We start from the raw sequence: 16897 nt of genomic DNA, 5'->3' as shown, positions 1-16897 counted from the left end.
TCACACTAAATAGTCAGATAGCTATTGTAGAGAAAGACCGAATTCAATTTCTTACCTGCTTTTTTACTTTCAGGGACATCTGTCTTCTCATGAGCTTTCTCTTTTTTTCCTTCTTTATCTAAGATTTAATTAAAGAAAGTAATTTGATATGCTAGAATTCTGAACGATGCACTCAAATATGCAGTCAGCCAAATCCTAGTGGGCATACGCTGAAAAAAAAGTGACTTATTTGGGAGTTTAATTCAGATTATTCTCTTATAGCACTTGCACCCAACTAGCCCCAGAGCAATAACTGAAAATGGAAATTAATCATTATGCATCAACTCTGGATGATTTGAACCCTTAATAATTCATCAAAAGCTCTGAAAAAATCAGTGAGTGAATGTGCTATCTTTAAGCTTAAGCTTAAATGAGGTCATTAAGAATTAATGAATGACATAAATATTTTCCCATGAAAGCAAGACCTTAGTGGATTTTGGGTGCTTCCTGGGAAGGAATGGTCCAAATTCTTGTTCAGATGGATATCAAGGCTTTGCAGTTTGGTCACTGCAAGTTTTGGTTGTAATTCTGTAAAATAAATAAATAAATACTGCTACCTCACATTCAGAAAGTAATGTGCCATGGACAGAGCCTCTCTCTCATAAGTTTTGTGTATGGCAGTATCACTATGTCCTGCTATATCTAGGGACTTCATTATTTTTTTTTTAAAAAGCCCATAGATGGGCAACAAATGGAACTTTTTATTTGTCAGGAAAAGAATTTGGAAAATATTGGACACAGACCACATCAGACATCAGATTAGGCTTAACATAAAAAAGAAAAAGGTCTTTGAGCCAAGAGTGGAAATGAAAACTGAATGAAGCCAGAAAGAAATATTTCCAAACCATACCTTTCTTCTTAGTTTCAGTCGTAGCCCTCTTTATGTCAGTCTTTTTCTTTTCATCTTTTCTCTCTAAAAGAGGAAAGAGAAGTTCAGACGATTAATTTTACATAGATATAAATATGTGCACACAAACACACATAAAATACACAAATGCACAAATACAACTTGAAACTCAGAGAGTGAATGGGGTGCTAAGGATGGAACTGAAACCAGTATGTACACCAGATAATTACTTAAGTAATTACTAATTCAAACAATTATGCCCATTAACCTGATGTAACTAAAAGTTAATGTGGTGATTCAGTAACTGTTCACCTGTTCTGCTTTTTTTATAAAATCTGATTGCCAGCAAAACTACCACAAAAGTAGTACCTGCGATTAAGTGCATAATGCCATGAAAAGCCTGCATATATATATTTTACAGCACTTTTAAGGAATTGAAACTTTGAAACTGTAATTACAGCACTTCTGTTATTCTTGGAGAACTGCAGTTAAAGCATCATCTGTAAAAGAACATGACTTGTTCTTTTAAAAGCATCTGCCTCTATTTTGTCAATTAATTGGATAACAGTAGAAATAACGATAATGTTTTTGCTTTTTTTACAAAAAGCTACAACAATTTAATTACTTATTCCATGAATGTTATTAGCTAGAACATTGAGAGTTCAGTAGAGAAAATGAAGAAGCTATAATTCTTATTTTTCCTTTGGGAAATGAGTCCCCATTTTGATGGGAAAGAATACACGAGTACAAGAAAAGTTACTCTAACTGTTTTTTTAACTGCTCATCCACAAAAATCCGCATTTGTTACCTTCTGTTTGTGCTGCATGGCTTTGGGTGTTGATGTAGCTAGTGGAAATATAGTTTTCTCTTTGTGATGTTTTGCTGTTATGAATGTGGATAAGAAACCAGGTTTTACTACCATGCAAAATGACACAAACATAGAGCTACAAGCCTTTAAGCAAAGAGTCTTTTCTTTCCTTTAAAAATGAAGGTATAGGAATATTTTCTGAAACCAGCAGATACAAGAGGCAAATATGATATTATCCTGTGCATAAATTAACATGAAGATAAAGAAAAAATGAAGACACTTACTTTTTACTCCTCTAGCTACCACAATAGACTTTTCTTCTGCTTGAAAACATATAAACAGGGAACAAAAACAAAGATTAATTGAAATACTGCACAGCATGCTTCCTAAACCAAACCCAAATATATGTACGTTTGAGAGAAAAATTGGTATTTTCATACAGTACATAAATTCTGCAGTCTGGTCATGATTGTTTCATAAGTAATTATTTTGCTTTAGGTGGGGCAATGTATTTATTTACCAATATTCAGGGTCTCCTCAAACCATATTTCTGCTGATTTTCTGACAATAGTGCTCAATGTTAAGCTTCATCTTGACATTTTCTAGTTCTTGTTTTAAACAGATTTGTTTAATGTGTTTCCCTTGATACTGTCTTGACAAAATGAACCAGAAAATCCTTGCATGTATTTTACAGAATGTTTCTCCCAGTGTTCTGCGTGCTTAATTCTCCCTGTTGAAATCCTGAAAGTACTGGCCTTGATGATACAAATTGCTTTGTGTCATGAGCATGTTTTCTGATATTGAGGTTTCCTAAGCATGTATGGAGCACCAGAGTAATGTTCATGCTCCACAAACTTGTTTGGAGCTTAATTTTCTTGTAAATGTTAATATTCTTGTTATTATCTATCTCTAGGATTCCTAGGAGTCTCTCTGACACGTTGTTCCAAAGGCTCATGCTAGGGACTGTGGCTGCCTTCTCAAAAGGGGAGAGTTCACCCTCAGATTACACACCAGTTGTTACACAGCTTTACTTTTCTGTGCCACCTATGAATCTTCAGTGTTTAGTTTCCACATGCAGCGTAGAACATTTAACTGTTTAACTTTTGATTACTCTGCCTGACTTGACCGAAACTGTTAAACATGCTAAGTCTATCAGTTACTGTCAGGAAGAAGCTTCCTTCTGTCTTCCTTTCACTAACCTTCTCTCCTAGTAACTAGAGAGTGAAGTGCTGCTGGTACTTCTGTGATTTATATTGTTTTTTCTCAGTACCTCAGTTTTGGAGGAGCAGTTATAGCTCCATGCTTCCAGATTTTTCTTCCTTACACTTCTGGTGCTAGGTGATGCACAGCCATTATTCTTAAGACAAGAGCCTTACAAACAAGATTCCCTTTAGCCAGAGAACATTTTTGCCTTTGAATCTATAGCATTTTGCATGCTTCTGTGGCCCAGCTAAGATACACAGCATCTACTCCAAGTTTCATAGCAAGTCTCAGAGCCGTATGTGTCTTGAGAGCCATGAGCTGAGAATGACATGACATGAACATGACATGGAGCTCTGAGAAATGGAGCTTTATATTGATGCTGTACAAGAAGTAGCAGAATAACCTAAAGCACAAGGAGACTACATCCCTGGCTGCAGAGTTTTTATTGCCAAGTCATTACACCAATTAATTCTTCTTCCATCAAGCTCTCAAGCTGCAATACTCAGAGTGCTCAGGGAGCCTGGAGACATGTATATTGGTTATGAATTTTTTTGAGGACAATTACATGGATTACATACAGGTATTAAAAGTAACCCATGAGCACCGCCCAATGCAAGATATGCACTCTTGGTAAAGTCTTAGAAAAACAGTCACAGGGTTTCCAATCACATCTTGGCTGCCCCATTGATGTCCCTCACAGCTACTACTGACAAAAGTATGGGTAAATTAGAACAATGAACTTGGTAAATAGATACAATGAAAGTGTTATTTCTGATTTCAGGAAGCAATCCCGTTTCTTGAATAAATTTATTTCCTTTCAATCCGAGTAGCTCACAATTGTTGCATTTTAAGCGTATATTTAGCACCAGCAAAATTGTAATTTCTGAAGCAGTGAATTCAGTGGGTATTCTACAGATTTGTAGACAGCTAAATTAAGAGGCAGAACAAATAATTACATAGGAACTTATGCAGGTCTTTTGCACTGTAAAATATGAACCCCATTTTTTTATTGAAAGTACTTGGGGTTTTTTAGTTAGGAACAGTAAAAGGACTACAAATATTCATGGATCAGTTGCTTAAAGAGGGATCAGCGGCTTACACAAGGAAACACAAGGTGGTTTTGATGATTCAGGATTGACTGCATTAGGCAATTAAAGTGCAACTGACTACTGATAAAATACCTTTATTTTTACTGGGTTTTGATAATATAGTTAGTTATGCTTTTTTCACCAGGAGTGCTAATTGTGAACTACATTTTATGTACAAAGTGTAGGATGTATGTGTACAAAAAAAACCCTCACCTTCAGAAGTCTGCAATGACCTTATAAGAATGAAATAGGCATATATGCAGATGGCAGAGTATGAGGTGACAGTCAACGAGACAAGCAATGGACTTTGCATTTAGTCATTTTTTCTGTAGGCTCTGTGCAGAAGTGGAATTTTACATAGTACAGGGAGCAATCCAGTGAGCATGAGAAGTGTGTGAATTATAGTGATGTACTACTGAATGGGAATTCAGCTAATTTCTTTTTTTTTTTTTTTCTGGGAGTGAAAAAAAAAGCATAGAATAGTTTTATTAGAAAATGACTGGAGTAAGGAGAACAGCCCTAAAGAAAGAATCTCCTGAGATGGAATTATTTATTTCTGAATAAGGGGTGAGAGACTGATAACACCAGTGGAAACCAAGTAAAACTCAACAGAGACCAAGAAAGAAGTGCTTCAATCTGAATTGCCTGTATCATCCTTGACAATGTCTTTATGTTATGTTCATGGGACATCAACTAATTCTTGGACAAGAGGGGGAGGGAAGATAACAGAAACATGCTAGTAACGCAGCACTTGAAAACAGGCCTGGTAAAACCAGCGTGCTACTGTGCCAGTGCTGAGTGGAATCTAAATTTAGGGATGCATGTGATTTCCTGGGCATAGTGTCATGGGAATGCTGCCTGAGAACTGGAAGAGGAAGGTTCTCTAAGAGTTTCTTTTCCATGTTGTTCCAGATGCTCCATGTGCTTATGGAAACACTGACTCTGGAAGGAACTGTCAGCTCATACTATCCCCCCTGAGAAACCGAGGTAAGGAGGGCAGCAAAATAAAGCTACCTGTACCTTCTTATGGAGAGGCATGATTATAACAAACACTAGCTAGTAGGACTGAATGACAGAAGTTAGAAGATGTTTTGTTTCAGATAAGCTTTCTAAAGTTCAGAGACTTAAAAGGCTTATCTGCATTTATCTAAAACCCTTTGAAAGGAAATCTCAGGAGAATAGTTCTTGTGAGAGACTTTGGATATTGTCTGGCTTTGTGAAATACTACAAGAGCTTTTCTTGCCTACTGATTCTGGTCCTGGCAGAAATGGAGTGGCAGAGATATGCATATACTCACTCACATACAAAACAGAGCAAAACAAACATTTTCTTGAGGAACTATAATTCAGACTGAATACAATAACTTCATTTCAGGTAAAACTTAATTTCATTTTTCTGCAAGCATCTCTGTACACCTGAAGCTGTCACTGGAATAATTTTAAAAGACCATAAAAAAAAATCTGTATTTTTAAAATTGTATTTCCTTATTAATTTTTAAGAGATTATGGTTGTTCTTCTTTGTTTTCATTGAGGATTGAAATTATGACTTTGCATGTTGCTTAGGGTGGAGATTGACGATGACTGGACAGTTGAACTTTTGATTCTAAATGATTTCACACACATTCAAACAGTAAGGCTTTTAAGGAAATAACCAAACCAACCAACCAACCAAAAAAACTGCAAAAAACCCAAAGAAATAATTTCTGCTTAGTTTGGAATGCCATGGAAACTCATACTTTTAAAATTAAATCTAAATTTCAAGTAAAAATTTACCTCATCTGTCTCTTTGAAAAACACAAATCCTTTCTGGGTAAGAATGTCCTTCTTGGTCCAGTTATTTTCTCTATGAGAAAAAAATCCTGCCTTACCTCAGACAAACTACTGAAAAGTCAAGAATGATCAAAGTAACCTAAATGGTATACATCTGAAGTTCTTAGAATTGCTTCTTTTCACAAACACAGATACACGCACATGCACATACACATTCTCAAATACTCCCTGTAGCTCACATGTGAATGCTTAGGCAAAAATTAAGTGCATTTTCGAAAAACTCTGTTTAAACCACACCATTTCAGCAGAGTAATTCAATACAATTTGTTCTCACACTGAGCAAGTGAAAGACTAATGTGGCACACAGGTGATTGGAAGTATAGGCCACCCTGAAGACCTAGGCAATCTCTCCAGACTGATTTTACTCTTTGAAACTGCTTCACTGTTTTCAAATCCTGCCCTGAAACACTATTTGGTAGCTTTGAAGATTGCTTATGGAGGTATTATTGAGGTCTGCAGAAAGTATGTATTAGCAATTTTGTGTTTGAAATTCTGAATGCTTACATGTGACCCACATAAGTGTTCCTTATTTCTTCCCATAGTGATTATAGGCTCCCTCTTCATGAATGTTAAGCGCCAAAACCGTTTGTTAATAGCATAGGGCCATATGTTGCCCTCACTAAACAACATAGTAGGGATCAAAGGAGTACCAATACCAGTATAGTGAAGCTGGAATATGCATGCCAAGGAAAAAAAAAAGATTGCATACCAACTTCCATGACAAGAAAAGTAATAGAAAATCCATTGGACAATAGACAATGGCAAATACGATTATGATGAAGAAGTAAATTCCCAGGGGAACCCTGACTTCTCATGCTACATCCTTCACTAGCAAGAGCCAAACCAACACATCTTAGACAGCAGGGTTAGCTTCCCTCTGTGACTGACATTCATACTAAGCAACACAAACTGACCGTAGCAACAATTGTGTTACCAGTGCCGGGAAGGGTTTGGAGGGTGCTTTTGATGGGCGTGCTTTTGAGCAAGAATGTCTGAGTTTTAGAAAAATGGGATGAGTAGGCTATGCAGGACATCTTCTGCAAGGATATCCTTTTTCTTTCCAAAGAAACATGGAATGTCTACTTTTGAAAGCCCAGAAAATCTTAATGTAAATCACTATTTCCCATTTGCAGGTGCAACATATGAAAAAGATTATTGCTTTTCTGTAACATTTAGATCAATTTAAAAAGATTAAAGTAATATTTAGAGTTGTTTGGTTTTGTTTTATTGAGTAGATTTTGGTGAATATTTATTTTTAAATGCATAATATAATGTTGGAAAGTAGATGATTATTAATAATAATGAGAAGACATAGTAATATGTCTAATCAAAATATTAATATCTTAATAAATATTTTTTTCCCAATGTCGAAATTTTTCTGTCTTATACTAGAATAGAAGTAGTACAGAAGAGCCTTGTGTCATTAAGTAAAATGTCAAGGGCTTTCTGAAACAGTGAAGATTTAGGCTTTTTTCATCATAGCTAAATCATTAGAGTTTACTGCCTAAATGACTAATATGAATAAAGAAATAACTCACTTTGAAACCTTTTTGCAGTTCATTTCAAGGGTTTTGCTGTATTCAGTACAGACTCATGGAGAAGTAGGGCCCATATTTCTCAAACACCCCTTGTTTTTATGTTGTAGATACAGCACCCTGTTTAAGCTACCTAAACTGTTTCTTCAAATAAACTAGATTAAAGCTTAGCCCATAATACTGTGATTTTCTGACAAAAAAAATTCTTATTTATTTTTATTCTCCCCTGAATTTAAATTTTTCAGAAAATTCATTTTCATTTGCAAATCATGTCAGTGTTATTAAAAATGTTCTAAATTTGGATAAAACATCAAAATTCTGCACTTTAAAAAGTTTTCCTCTGTATCTTGAATCGCTGTCTCTAGAAGTTTCTTCTTTATGGGTCATTGATTTTAACAAAAGTTTTTTTCTAGAAAAGTCTGTGTATGGAAGAGGAGAATGTCATTGACAGACTGTACAGAGTCAGAATTATTTGTATAAGATTTTTACATTTCTATACATCAAGGGAGCTTTTTCAAAATTTGTATTGGCTCTAGTAATTTAGATACTCTTGGCAATATCCCCCAATGTTATATTCATGAACGGAGGAATAGACTAGAAATTCTTAAAATTCATAGAATCATAGAATAGTTAGGGTTGCAAAGGACCTTAAGATCATCTAGTTCCAACCCCCCTGCCATGGGCAGGGACGCCTTCCGCTAAATCGTATCACCCAAGGCCTCGTCCAAACAACAAAGATGCAGATTTCTATTTCAATGCCAGTTTAGCCTCCACAGGAGTTTTGGAGGAAGTTAAACATATTTCATAACAACTCATTTTACTGCATTCTGCAAAATCTTTAATTAGATAATCCAAACAGTGATCTAGAAAAAATACTTTTTTTTTTTCAGAGATCCTCTGAAACCATTATAGAAATTTTAAATTTTTCTTTTTGACCTCATTTAACACCACAAATACCAGCAAGATGGCAAAGAACAGCCAGTATATGTCAGGCAAAGGAAAGAAAAATTTCAGAGCCCATCGCCATTTATCAACAGATCAGAATGGTTATGTTGATGACTCTTCCAGGATAAGTGCTCTCTCACTCAAACATACCAGCACAGATTTCTAGGACAATACAACCTGGAAAATTATACTCAGATAAGATGCTGTTCCAAGGTGGGTTTTTTTGTTGTTTTGTTTTGTTTTGGTTTTTTTTGATATAATGCTCTTAAAAGTGGGACAAAGCATATTGTCTGAGATCATATGTGATATGCATTAAGATGCCTATGACTAAGAGAAGCATTTTGATACAGGCTTTCCGCAAAGGTATTATGATCTTGTGAGAAACAAAGACATGCTACTCTAGAACAATTAACATGAATCCTTACCAATAACTAATAAGCCCTGAGCTTAATTTCAACATTTTTTCTCTCACTGCAGTCTTCTTGAGAGATTACACTGCCATGTCAGAGAGCATAACACGGGAGGACTATCAGAAGGGAAAGTCCTTCTCAGGTGAATGGGGAAATGGAGGAAGCTAAAAGGTATGTGAGCTGAGCAAAAAAGTTAAGACCTGAGAGAGATATTCACAGAGAATCAGTGTACACTGCAGAGCAGTTTTAGGTTGCCAGTGATAACAAAACACAAGAAAGCAAGAGTTAGAAGAGGTGATGAAGACTATGGCCAAGAAAAGAAGCATATTAAAGTCAAAGTTCAGATAGCCATGGACAGCAGATCTGTTCAAATCACAGTCAGCACCAGGGTCCTCCCTAAATGGCTGCATCAGAGTGTCAGCCAAGATGAGTGCCTCTTCCAAGTCCTTGTGAAAGTTCCAGAAAAAGATAAGATAAAGACTATAAAATTAGTTATTTTACTTCATGGTTTGACAAACAAGGTTTCCAAATTGGAACACAAGTAAAAGCTATGTATCAATGTATTTCTTTTCACAAATTCCATTTCCCTCTTTATTTGTTGTTACAGGATCTTTTGTTTTGTTTTGTTATTTTCTTCTGTTGGTGGCCTGAAACTTCAAACTCTTGATTAAATTTTGAGTGGAATATCACAAGACAGCAGTGCTTTTTGGAAAGAGCAAAACCACCATGAAATAAGAGAGCAATGATCTGTTCTTTTCCCTTCTTACCAGATGAGTACAAAGCATTTTGTTTTCAAAAATATATGAAAGATCAATTCACATGCACACATTTCAATGTAATTTATTGCATACTACTAGAATATAGTGCACAAATTGGCATTTTTTTACACAACCACCCCTTTTCCCGAAGATTTACTGTGGAATTAAAGGAAGACAAAATTGTAATGACAAGACGAGAAAAGCTGAGATTTAATAAATCAATATGCTGTTTTCCTAAGACCTCATAAATGCAGCAGAACGTAATTTCTACTGGGCATCATATACTATCCAGGAAAAGCTTTCTATTTGAAAGCATAAAATAATTTAGAAATGTTAGAAACATCTAGCACATATATTGCCAGTATTTTCACCTTATCAAAAATCAAGGATGGTCCAAGGTTACGTAAGAAAGCAGTGGCAAAATAGGGCAATAGGGAAAACATCTCAAACCAGAAAAAGAATAGAACCTTTTTAGTCTTTACCAGCTACATGTTTTCATATCTAGTGTCAGAATATCAGTGAGTTGGAAAGACTAGTGTCTAAATAGACTGGTATAATGAATTTTCTGTGTGACAACCATTCTGTTTTTTCTTATGGTTTTACCTTTTTTTCGGAGCTGGTTGCTTCTGTCAAGCACTGGGCTAGTCCTTTCAATGTTCTATAAAGTACATTTCTCAATTAACAAGTGCTTGTAATTGTTCCGTATTATGAGAAATTATACTACCTTCAACTATATAATAAGAATCTTTTGTTTCAATCTGTCTTTTCAACTGTTCAGTGATATTTAGTCGTGTAACAGTGATATAGGTATGCAAGCATTAGAAAGTCACAGAAAGGTGTTTCTTCAGCTATTTCAGAGATTTAAATTTCCCTGCCTAGTACTCTTTTTCTGTTCTGATGTTGTGCCAAGTATTCCCACAAATTACTAAATTATTTTTCCCACGGGTGAGATAAAGCTTCACAGTTTAGGGTTCCTGAAGGATATTTTCTCATTTGTGGTAACCACAGAATAACACACTATAACAGCTTTTCACAGCAGCATTTTTATAAGTAATTCTTCATCAGTTTCTCCAAACCACTTGCATGAACAATATTGTGTATTATTGTATCCTAGTGACTGGCCTTGAGCCTTAAAGTGAATTAAGTTGGATGATTTTGAGCAGATAATCTGCCCCCTCAATTTGTTTGCCAAATAGGTGTCTAATTTACATTCACAATTACCTCAATTGCATGCACAAATGAGCTAATGAAACACACAAATGTGTAACTGGTCATAAATAGTAATTTCCATGTGCGATTGCAGTAATTGCATGCTGCTCATAATTTTGAAAATCAAGAACTTAATGTTAATTTGACGCTAATTCATGTTGTATAACAGTTATATTTAAAGATTACGTTTATCACTCAACAAATGCAGCAGTCTTCTTCTATTATGTCTCTTGTCCATTATGGTTAATTGGTGGATAACAGTGTTTAACATTGCAGGGACTTTTTCTTGATAAGCAGGGATCAAATATTTCCCTAAACCAAGCAGGACTGCAGATCTATTTATATACTATATTGTGTTGCAATACCCACAGTTTTATACTCCTATAAACAGTATGTTTAGAAATATTAATTTGAGGTAAAAGAGATTTTGGGTAAAGAGATAATAAGCCACATTATGGAAATATATAATTTAACTCTTTGTTTTAGTGAGAGGTTCTGCCAAAATCTAACTCATTTTCTGTTTCCAAACGCAGGCAACTCTTACAGCTCTTGTTACTTTTTCTGCTGCCATCCCATCTGTTTTTCTCTCAGACTGCAATTGCTTTCTGGAAAACATAGAACTAGGACTTCTATGAGAGAGATTAGCAAGTGGATGGTGTGACTGAATGCCTCTAAAATATTACAGAAAAACTGCTATATAATTACATGAAAAGACACACATTTTGTACTATTAAATTGTATGGTGTAAAGACCAAGAATGTATATTACTGTAGTAGTGCTAAGTCATTGGACATAGTCCATTTTAAAACTAAAATGCATGTTTCAAAAGTTTTACTCATATCAGTAGAGTGTAAACAATATAATTCTATTGTAAGGGTTATGTTTTATTCTTCTGAAGGTAAGATCTGACTGTATTTTTCTTTCTGTGCTTTTAACAGTAAGAATAAGATTGATAAATGCAGAGCCAGAAATATTATGCTCATTATTGCAGAAAATACACAGAAATATTATTGAATAACAATAGCTGAAAGAGTAATCCAAAATATATTAAGAGTATAATGTTGATTATGTATACAATTAGATGGCATCTTATGGCTGAAAACCATCCACAGCATTTTACAGATTAAGGCTTTATTCTGAAATCGATTTTCACTTGGGAAATCCCATGAGCCATCTGTGGGACTACTATAAGGAATATAAGGTCTTGTCATGCAAATATGATTGTGCCATTCATGCCCCAGGCCTAATAGCTTGATCAGTTTTATAATATAGATTATATTTATAAACAAAATCCATTAAACAGAGAGTCAAGTTAATGACCAAAAGCCAATAAAGAAGAAAAAAACTCAAACTTGCCTTCAATAATTGCTGTTTTCTTTCTTGGACTATGTTCTAGAAGAAGACGAGGTGGTACCATTTCCTTATGTCCTGCACATGAGTACACAGGTTAGGAAGCATAGAAAATGTATTCACTAACAGGCTGAGCAGATTTATTGGGAGACTGAGTTCCCTTCAGAATTGTTCATGTTTAAAGTATTACTCTGGGCATAAAAGGTACTATTTTCCAGACAACACTGGCAGGAAATGTATTTCTCAACAAATAAAGGACTTTATTTTGAAGATACATTTTAAATTCGTGAAGCCCAAGTGAATCAAACATATGCTGAAATGCTTACAGTTCTATTTTTCTTCATTAGGCTAAAAAACTCTGAAGAATAATTCTGTGATAATAAGGTTACATATTCATGATGCCTCTTCTACAGTAAAAGCTTATTTTCTTCTGTCAAACAAATGATCTTCAGTTGTTCCCTCAAGTCCACTTATTATGAACTTCTTGAAACACCAGTAAAAATTATTATGTTTCTCATCCTTAAGGATTATTCTTAATTAGCCAGTACCAACCAGGTCATGCACTGTAAACACTGATGAGGTTCTGATTCCAGCTGCTGACTGAAATACCTCTTCACTCTTAGAGCATTGAACTGTACTCTCTCACACTGTATTAAACTAGGATTTGCTGTACTGTCTTAGCTTATGTGTAGATACCATGCTTTATCCAAAATACATTTCACTTCATCAAAGATTCACAAACAGATCTATCACACTCATACTATGTATGCTTCTTTTCTGGTTTATAACACCTGTTTTCAGTCTCATTCCCTTTTAATTTCTTTCTTTGACATTTATGTTCAGTAGCTATTATATCATTGTCATTTGGAAAACACAATTTGTTGTGACTTGTGAAATGAAATTAAGTAGTTAAATATAATATTGATTCATATGCACCAGCATTCATTCACAGCACCAGTGTCCCCATGCAACGAGGCTGTTAAATCTCAGTTCCAGCTCAACATCACAAACTCAAAGCCATTCCTCATGCCCGGTGATAGACTCCAAAGAGAAATTAAGATCTTAATGAGCCTCGGAAACTGAGGTATCATACTTACCTCTCTCATTTTGCAATGGTATGTGTACTCATGTGGCATGCATGAAAAAAACAGCATCTTAAAGACAACAGTGGGATTTGAGCACCATGGTCTTAATGCTATTGCATCTCATTAGCATGTGTATGATTGCAGGCAAATAATTTGCAAGCGTGTAGTTTAGTTCATCCAGTAATTTATATGAAATACCACACACAGAGCTGCTCAAGCTTGACTCATGTGCCTGAGCCACTGATGAAATGTTGACACATTGACAAAATCAATACATTGAAGGGTCTGTGCAACAAATGGTAAAAATCTAGTTTTACACATATTTCCTGCCTTGGCAATAAACACAAGTGGATATTTACAAATCTCATCACAGGATGACTCTAGCCTTAAAATGAACAGTAGGCAAAATTCAGGAATCCAGATGTCTAGCAACATTTTTCCAAGCATTTTATGTCTTAAAAAAGTAATCTTAAAATTGCAAACTGAGCTAGTGAGATGCTGAATATCATTTGCTGCCAACCAGAACAGGTAAGTTTTATGCATAACTTCTATTGACATACAGAAATTTCATTGACTGAATTCCTAGTTCAGAATTAAAAACATCCTAAAAATTAACAAAAAAATGATAAATGAACTTTTTCTTTCTGCTAGTTTTGATTAATGTCCTGAACATTGTTTTTTGTTTTGTTTTCTTTTTCTTCTGTTTTTGCCTAAACTATATCACCTGTCCCTGGATAGAAAAAGTGACAGATTTTATAACTTACAGTTTTATGTGAAAGATGGCAAAGGGCAGTGGCTCAGGAGGTTGAGTAGATCAGTAATGAAGAAGGATAGTCAATAATTTGGACTGCAGTGTGGCACCTACTGCGTGAGGCAATGATCTAACACCTCTAGGTCAAAGTATAGGCTGGCCCCATTATCTTCCTGCTCTTTGCTGTAGAAGCAATTTTCTAATGATTGCACCAGTGTTAGTTAGTATAATGCCAGTGCATTACCACTTACTGCTAATGACTTGTCAAGTTCTATTTTATAGTTTTACAAGTTTTAAGCAAATAATTTATTTCATGCAAATTAACCACATGATCCAATATGAGGGTGTTTTAAGCACCAAAAGCTTAAGCTTCACAGATCAAAAACTTTCCCTTAGGCCAGAGTGTTTGTTCTGAGCAGGTTCCCATCTACTCTGATAAAAGGCTTCTTTAATGTTTCCATGTGTTATTAAATGTCTCTCTATTCACTTTGAAGGGAATGCAAAGGACAGAAGCAGAATAAATATTTTATCCATGCTTTTGATGAGATATGTTAAAGGGGATATCCTAAGTCAAATTTCTTTCCCTTCCTTTTTTTCTTCCCTATAAGTTATAAAGCAGAAGTGGTTTTCTGCAGTACAGAGAATTCATAAATAGAAACGAGGAGCTGACCTCAGGTGATCAGACCATTAGGATTAGTGGTGACTACTATTTTGACTACTATTTGTCCAGTGGCCAGCTGGACACATATCCATGATGTAAATGAGAGGAAGGCAGGATATTTTCAATGATCCCAGTGGATAATCAGATTAGTCCACGAATCATGAGATGTCATTGTCCAGATTACCACTATTATTATTGGACATACAGCTATCCTGCTGCTTTAAAAACGCAGCCACAGAAGAGCACTGAAATTTAGCATCTGCTTATTTTTTTGCTTCTCATTTCAAATGTAGAATTTAGTTTTCTACTATGAGATAAGATGAAAATGTTCATTTGATTTGATTTTTTTTTTTAATTAGGATTTGATTTCTCCAAAAGACATAATTGCAAACACAAATGTATGCATGTATTTCTGTGCCCAATTTGTCCATGCAGTTGTGCTACAATATTTTTATGCCTAATCTGTCTATGCAGTTGTTTTACAGATACCTCCTTCATAGATGATATTGTGAACATCTATCTGACAACAAATTACAGCCAATGGAAACCAAAATAGTGAAATGTTTTGACTTTAAGCCCATGGGAATGTGCTCACCAGGAGGGAAAGTGTCATGTTAAGGCATGAGTAGCTTCCTCTACTGCCTGAAAGGAAAGAAATATGTTGCACAGATGAATAGAAGGTTTAAGACACTAGATGGTAACATGAATACTTCATTGAAAATAAGCTACAGTCCTCAAACTCTGTGAAACTTCTGTCATCTGTGTTTATTAAATCACTTGAGGTATCATGAAGAAATTAATTCTGACTTTTTTTATGAATATTTTAGATTTTATATTACATGATAAGTAATACAAGACAAACTTTAATTACCTTACTTTTATCAATCTAGGAAGCATCTTTTTTCATGTGTCAAAAATGTCATGTCTGAGCACTGAGGATAAACTGATTTCTTATGATAACAGCAAATCATGTGGGTTTTCTTTCTTCTCCGATCTGCCCAGTTCAATTTGTCTGCAGCGACCTTCATTGTCATAGATAAATCAAAAGGTCATGGGATAAAAGAAAACACTCCCAAAGTTACTATAAAGCATTGCTATTATTGTACAAATAAAGGTATTGTAGACAGGTGAATATTCCAATTTGATATGGGGAGAAATAATGTCACCACAGAATGCAATATGTGGAATTATATATGATTCCTATGATTGTGTACTTTCTTATATCCATATACCAGTTATCTGAACAGCAGCATTCCCATAATCCAAGAGTACTAACACTTTGTTCCAGTGTCCCTCAAACAGTGCAGCAAAATGTCTTCAGATAAATCTCATTCTGTCCAGATGTGACATCTTTCCCTAATGACATTTAAAATAATTGAAATAAAATAAGTGTGCTCTTTGTAGAGTCATTTGTTATGAAAAGTAAATTAAAATCAAACGTTTCATGAGCCTTGGAACAAGACATGGATCAGCAGAATGGGGTAAGACTGCCAAATACACTTTTAGGGGATTGAAATCTTAATGGAGTTTCATCATTCTGTTCAGGCTTCCAGTTCTGACATGTAAGCTGCTTGAAGTTAAAGATGACCCTCTCTCTTGTTGTCAGTCTCTGCTCTTCAGACATTAGACTGTCACTATTCTGAGGAATGATTTCTCCATTTAATGCTTCTGCATAAAAACTATAAGCAAACTTGTTTTTTCTTTTTGATGTTAAGAAAGAACAGGTGAGGATCATGAGGTAAGATTGCATAACCGTTTTGAACAATGAAATGCTCATTTTGGGGAAGGAATGAATTAGGCAGGCAAGAGAGTTATGGGTAAAACTATGAATGGCATTTTTATTTTTATTTTTCTGTTTTAACCTGCAGCTGATGCTATTGGTCTCAATCAGAAATGTACGTAATGTATCTCAGCTGCTTAACACAGCTGAGCAGTTAAATGCATTTAAAACAAGATATCTGTTGAGAATTCTTTCCCAGAAATTTTTACTACAAAAACCTTCCTTAGCTCAACCCGTATCTTGTGAAAGGTTTTCTAATTTTTGTGCTCAGAAGATTCAAGCCATTAAGGAGTTAAAAGGTAGGTTTTAACAGTTTTATCATTACACATTAGTAAAAAGTCACACAGCCTTTCTTGACATTAAAAGAAAATTGAATTGGAAATGGAATTGAATCGTCTCCACTTCTCCTATTATTTATCACATGCATTTAGAAGGTAAAAATAATCCTACATGTTATGTTTAGAAATATTGAAAGACGGACCTCAAAGAACTGAATCCTAGGACAGTGAAAATGAGGGGTTATTGTGTGGAAATGATGGGTTATTAAAGTTATTCATACTAGAGCACAAAAGGACTGTAAAAGCAGCTTATGAAATGA

At 35.0% G+C, this 16897-nt stretch overlaps 2 protein-coding genes and 1 long non-coding RNA gene across 3 annotated transcripts in view; 1 reads left to right on the top strand and 2 right to left on the bottom strand.

Annotated features, from left to right (window-relative positions):
• The window catches only part of LOC134170808 (uncharacterized), a 108177-nt gene extending 106053 nt beyond the window's left edge, over positions 1-2124 (bottom strand). The window contains exons 1-3 of the mRNA XM_062632539.1: positions 1979-2124; positions 890-952; positions 56-118 (exon numbers count right to left, since the gene is read on the bottom strand). Of these exons, the coding sequence (XP_062488523.1) occupies positions 56-118; positions 890-952; positions 1979-2075 (223 nt within the window). The 5' untranslated portion in view covers positions 2076-2124. The remainder of the gene's footprint in view (positions 1-55; positions 119-889; positions 953-1978) is intronic.
• A 2153-nt stretch (positions 2125-4277) lies between these two features.
• Positions 4278-11546, top strand: LOC134170723 (uncharacterized). The gene is made up of 2 exons (XR_009967348.1): positions 4278-4972; positions 9313-11546. It is a non-coding gene; the product is annotated as an uncharacterized LOC134170723 (long non-coding RNA).
• Positions 11547-11984: 438 nt separating this feature from the next.
• TRDN (triadin) overlaps positions 11985-16897 on the bottom strand; it is a 95460-nt gene continuing 90547 nt past the window's right edge. Inside the window, exon 12 of the mRNA XM_062632538.1 lies at positions 11985-12100. Coding sequence (XP_062488522.1) covers positions 11985-12100 — 116 coding nt within the window. The remainder of the gene's footprint in view (positions 12101-16897) is intronic.

Source organism: Pezoporus occidentalis, unplaced genomic scaffold (genome assembly GCF_034315485.1).
Source record: "Pezoporus occidentalis ecotype Australia unplaced genomic scaffold, CSIRO_AGI_Poc_V1 ctg39, whole genome shotgun sequence".
Classification (NCBI taxonomy): Eukaryota; Metazoa; Chordata; class Aves; order Psittaciformes; family Psittacidae; genus Pezoporus; species Pezoporus occidentalis.
The sequence above is the reverse complement of the archived record's forward strand: the minus strand, read 5'-3'. Positions and strand labels throughout refer to the sequence as shown.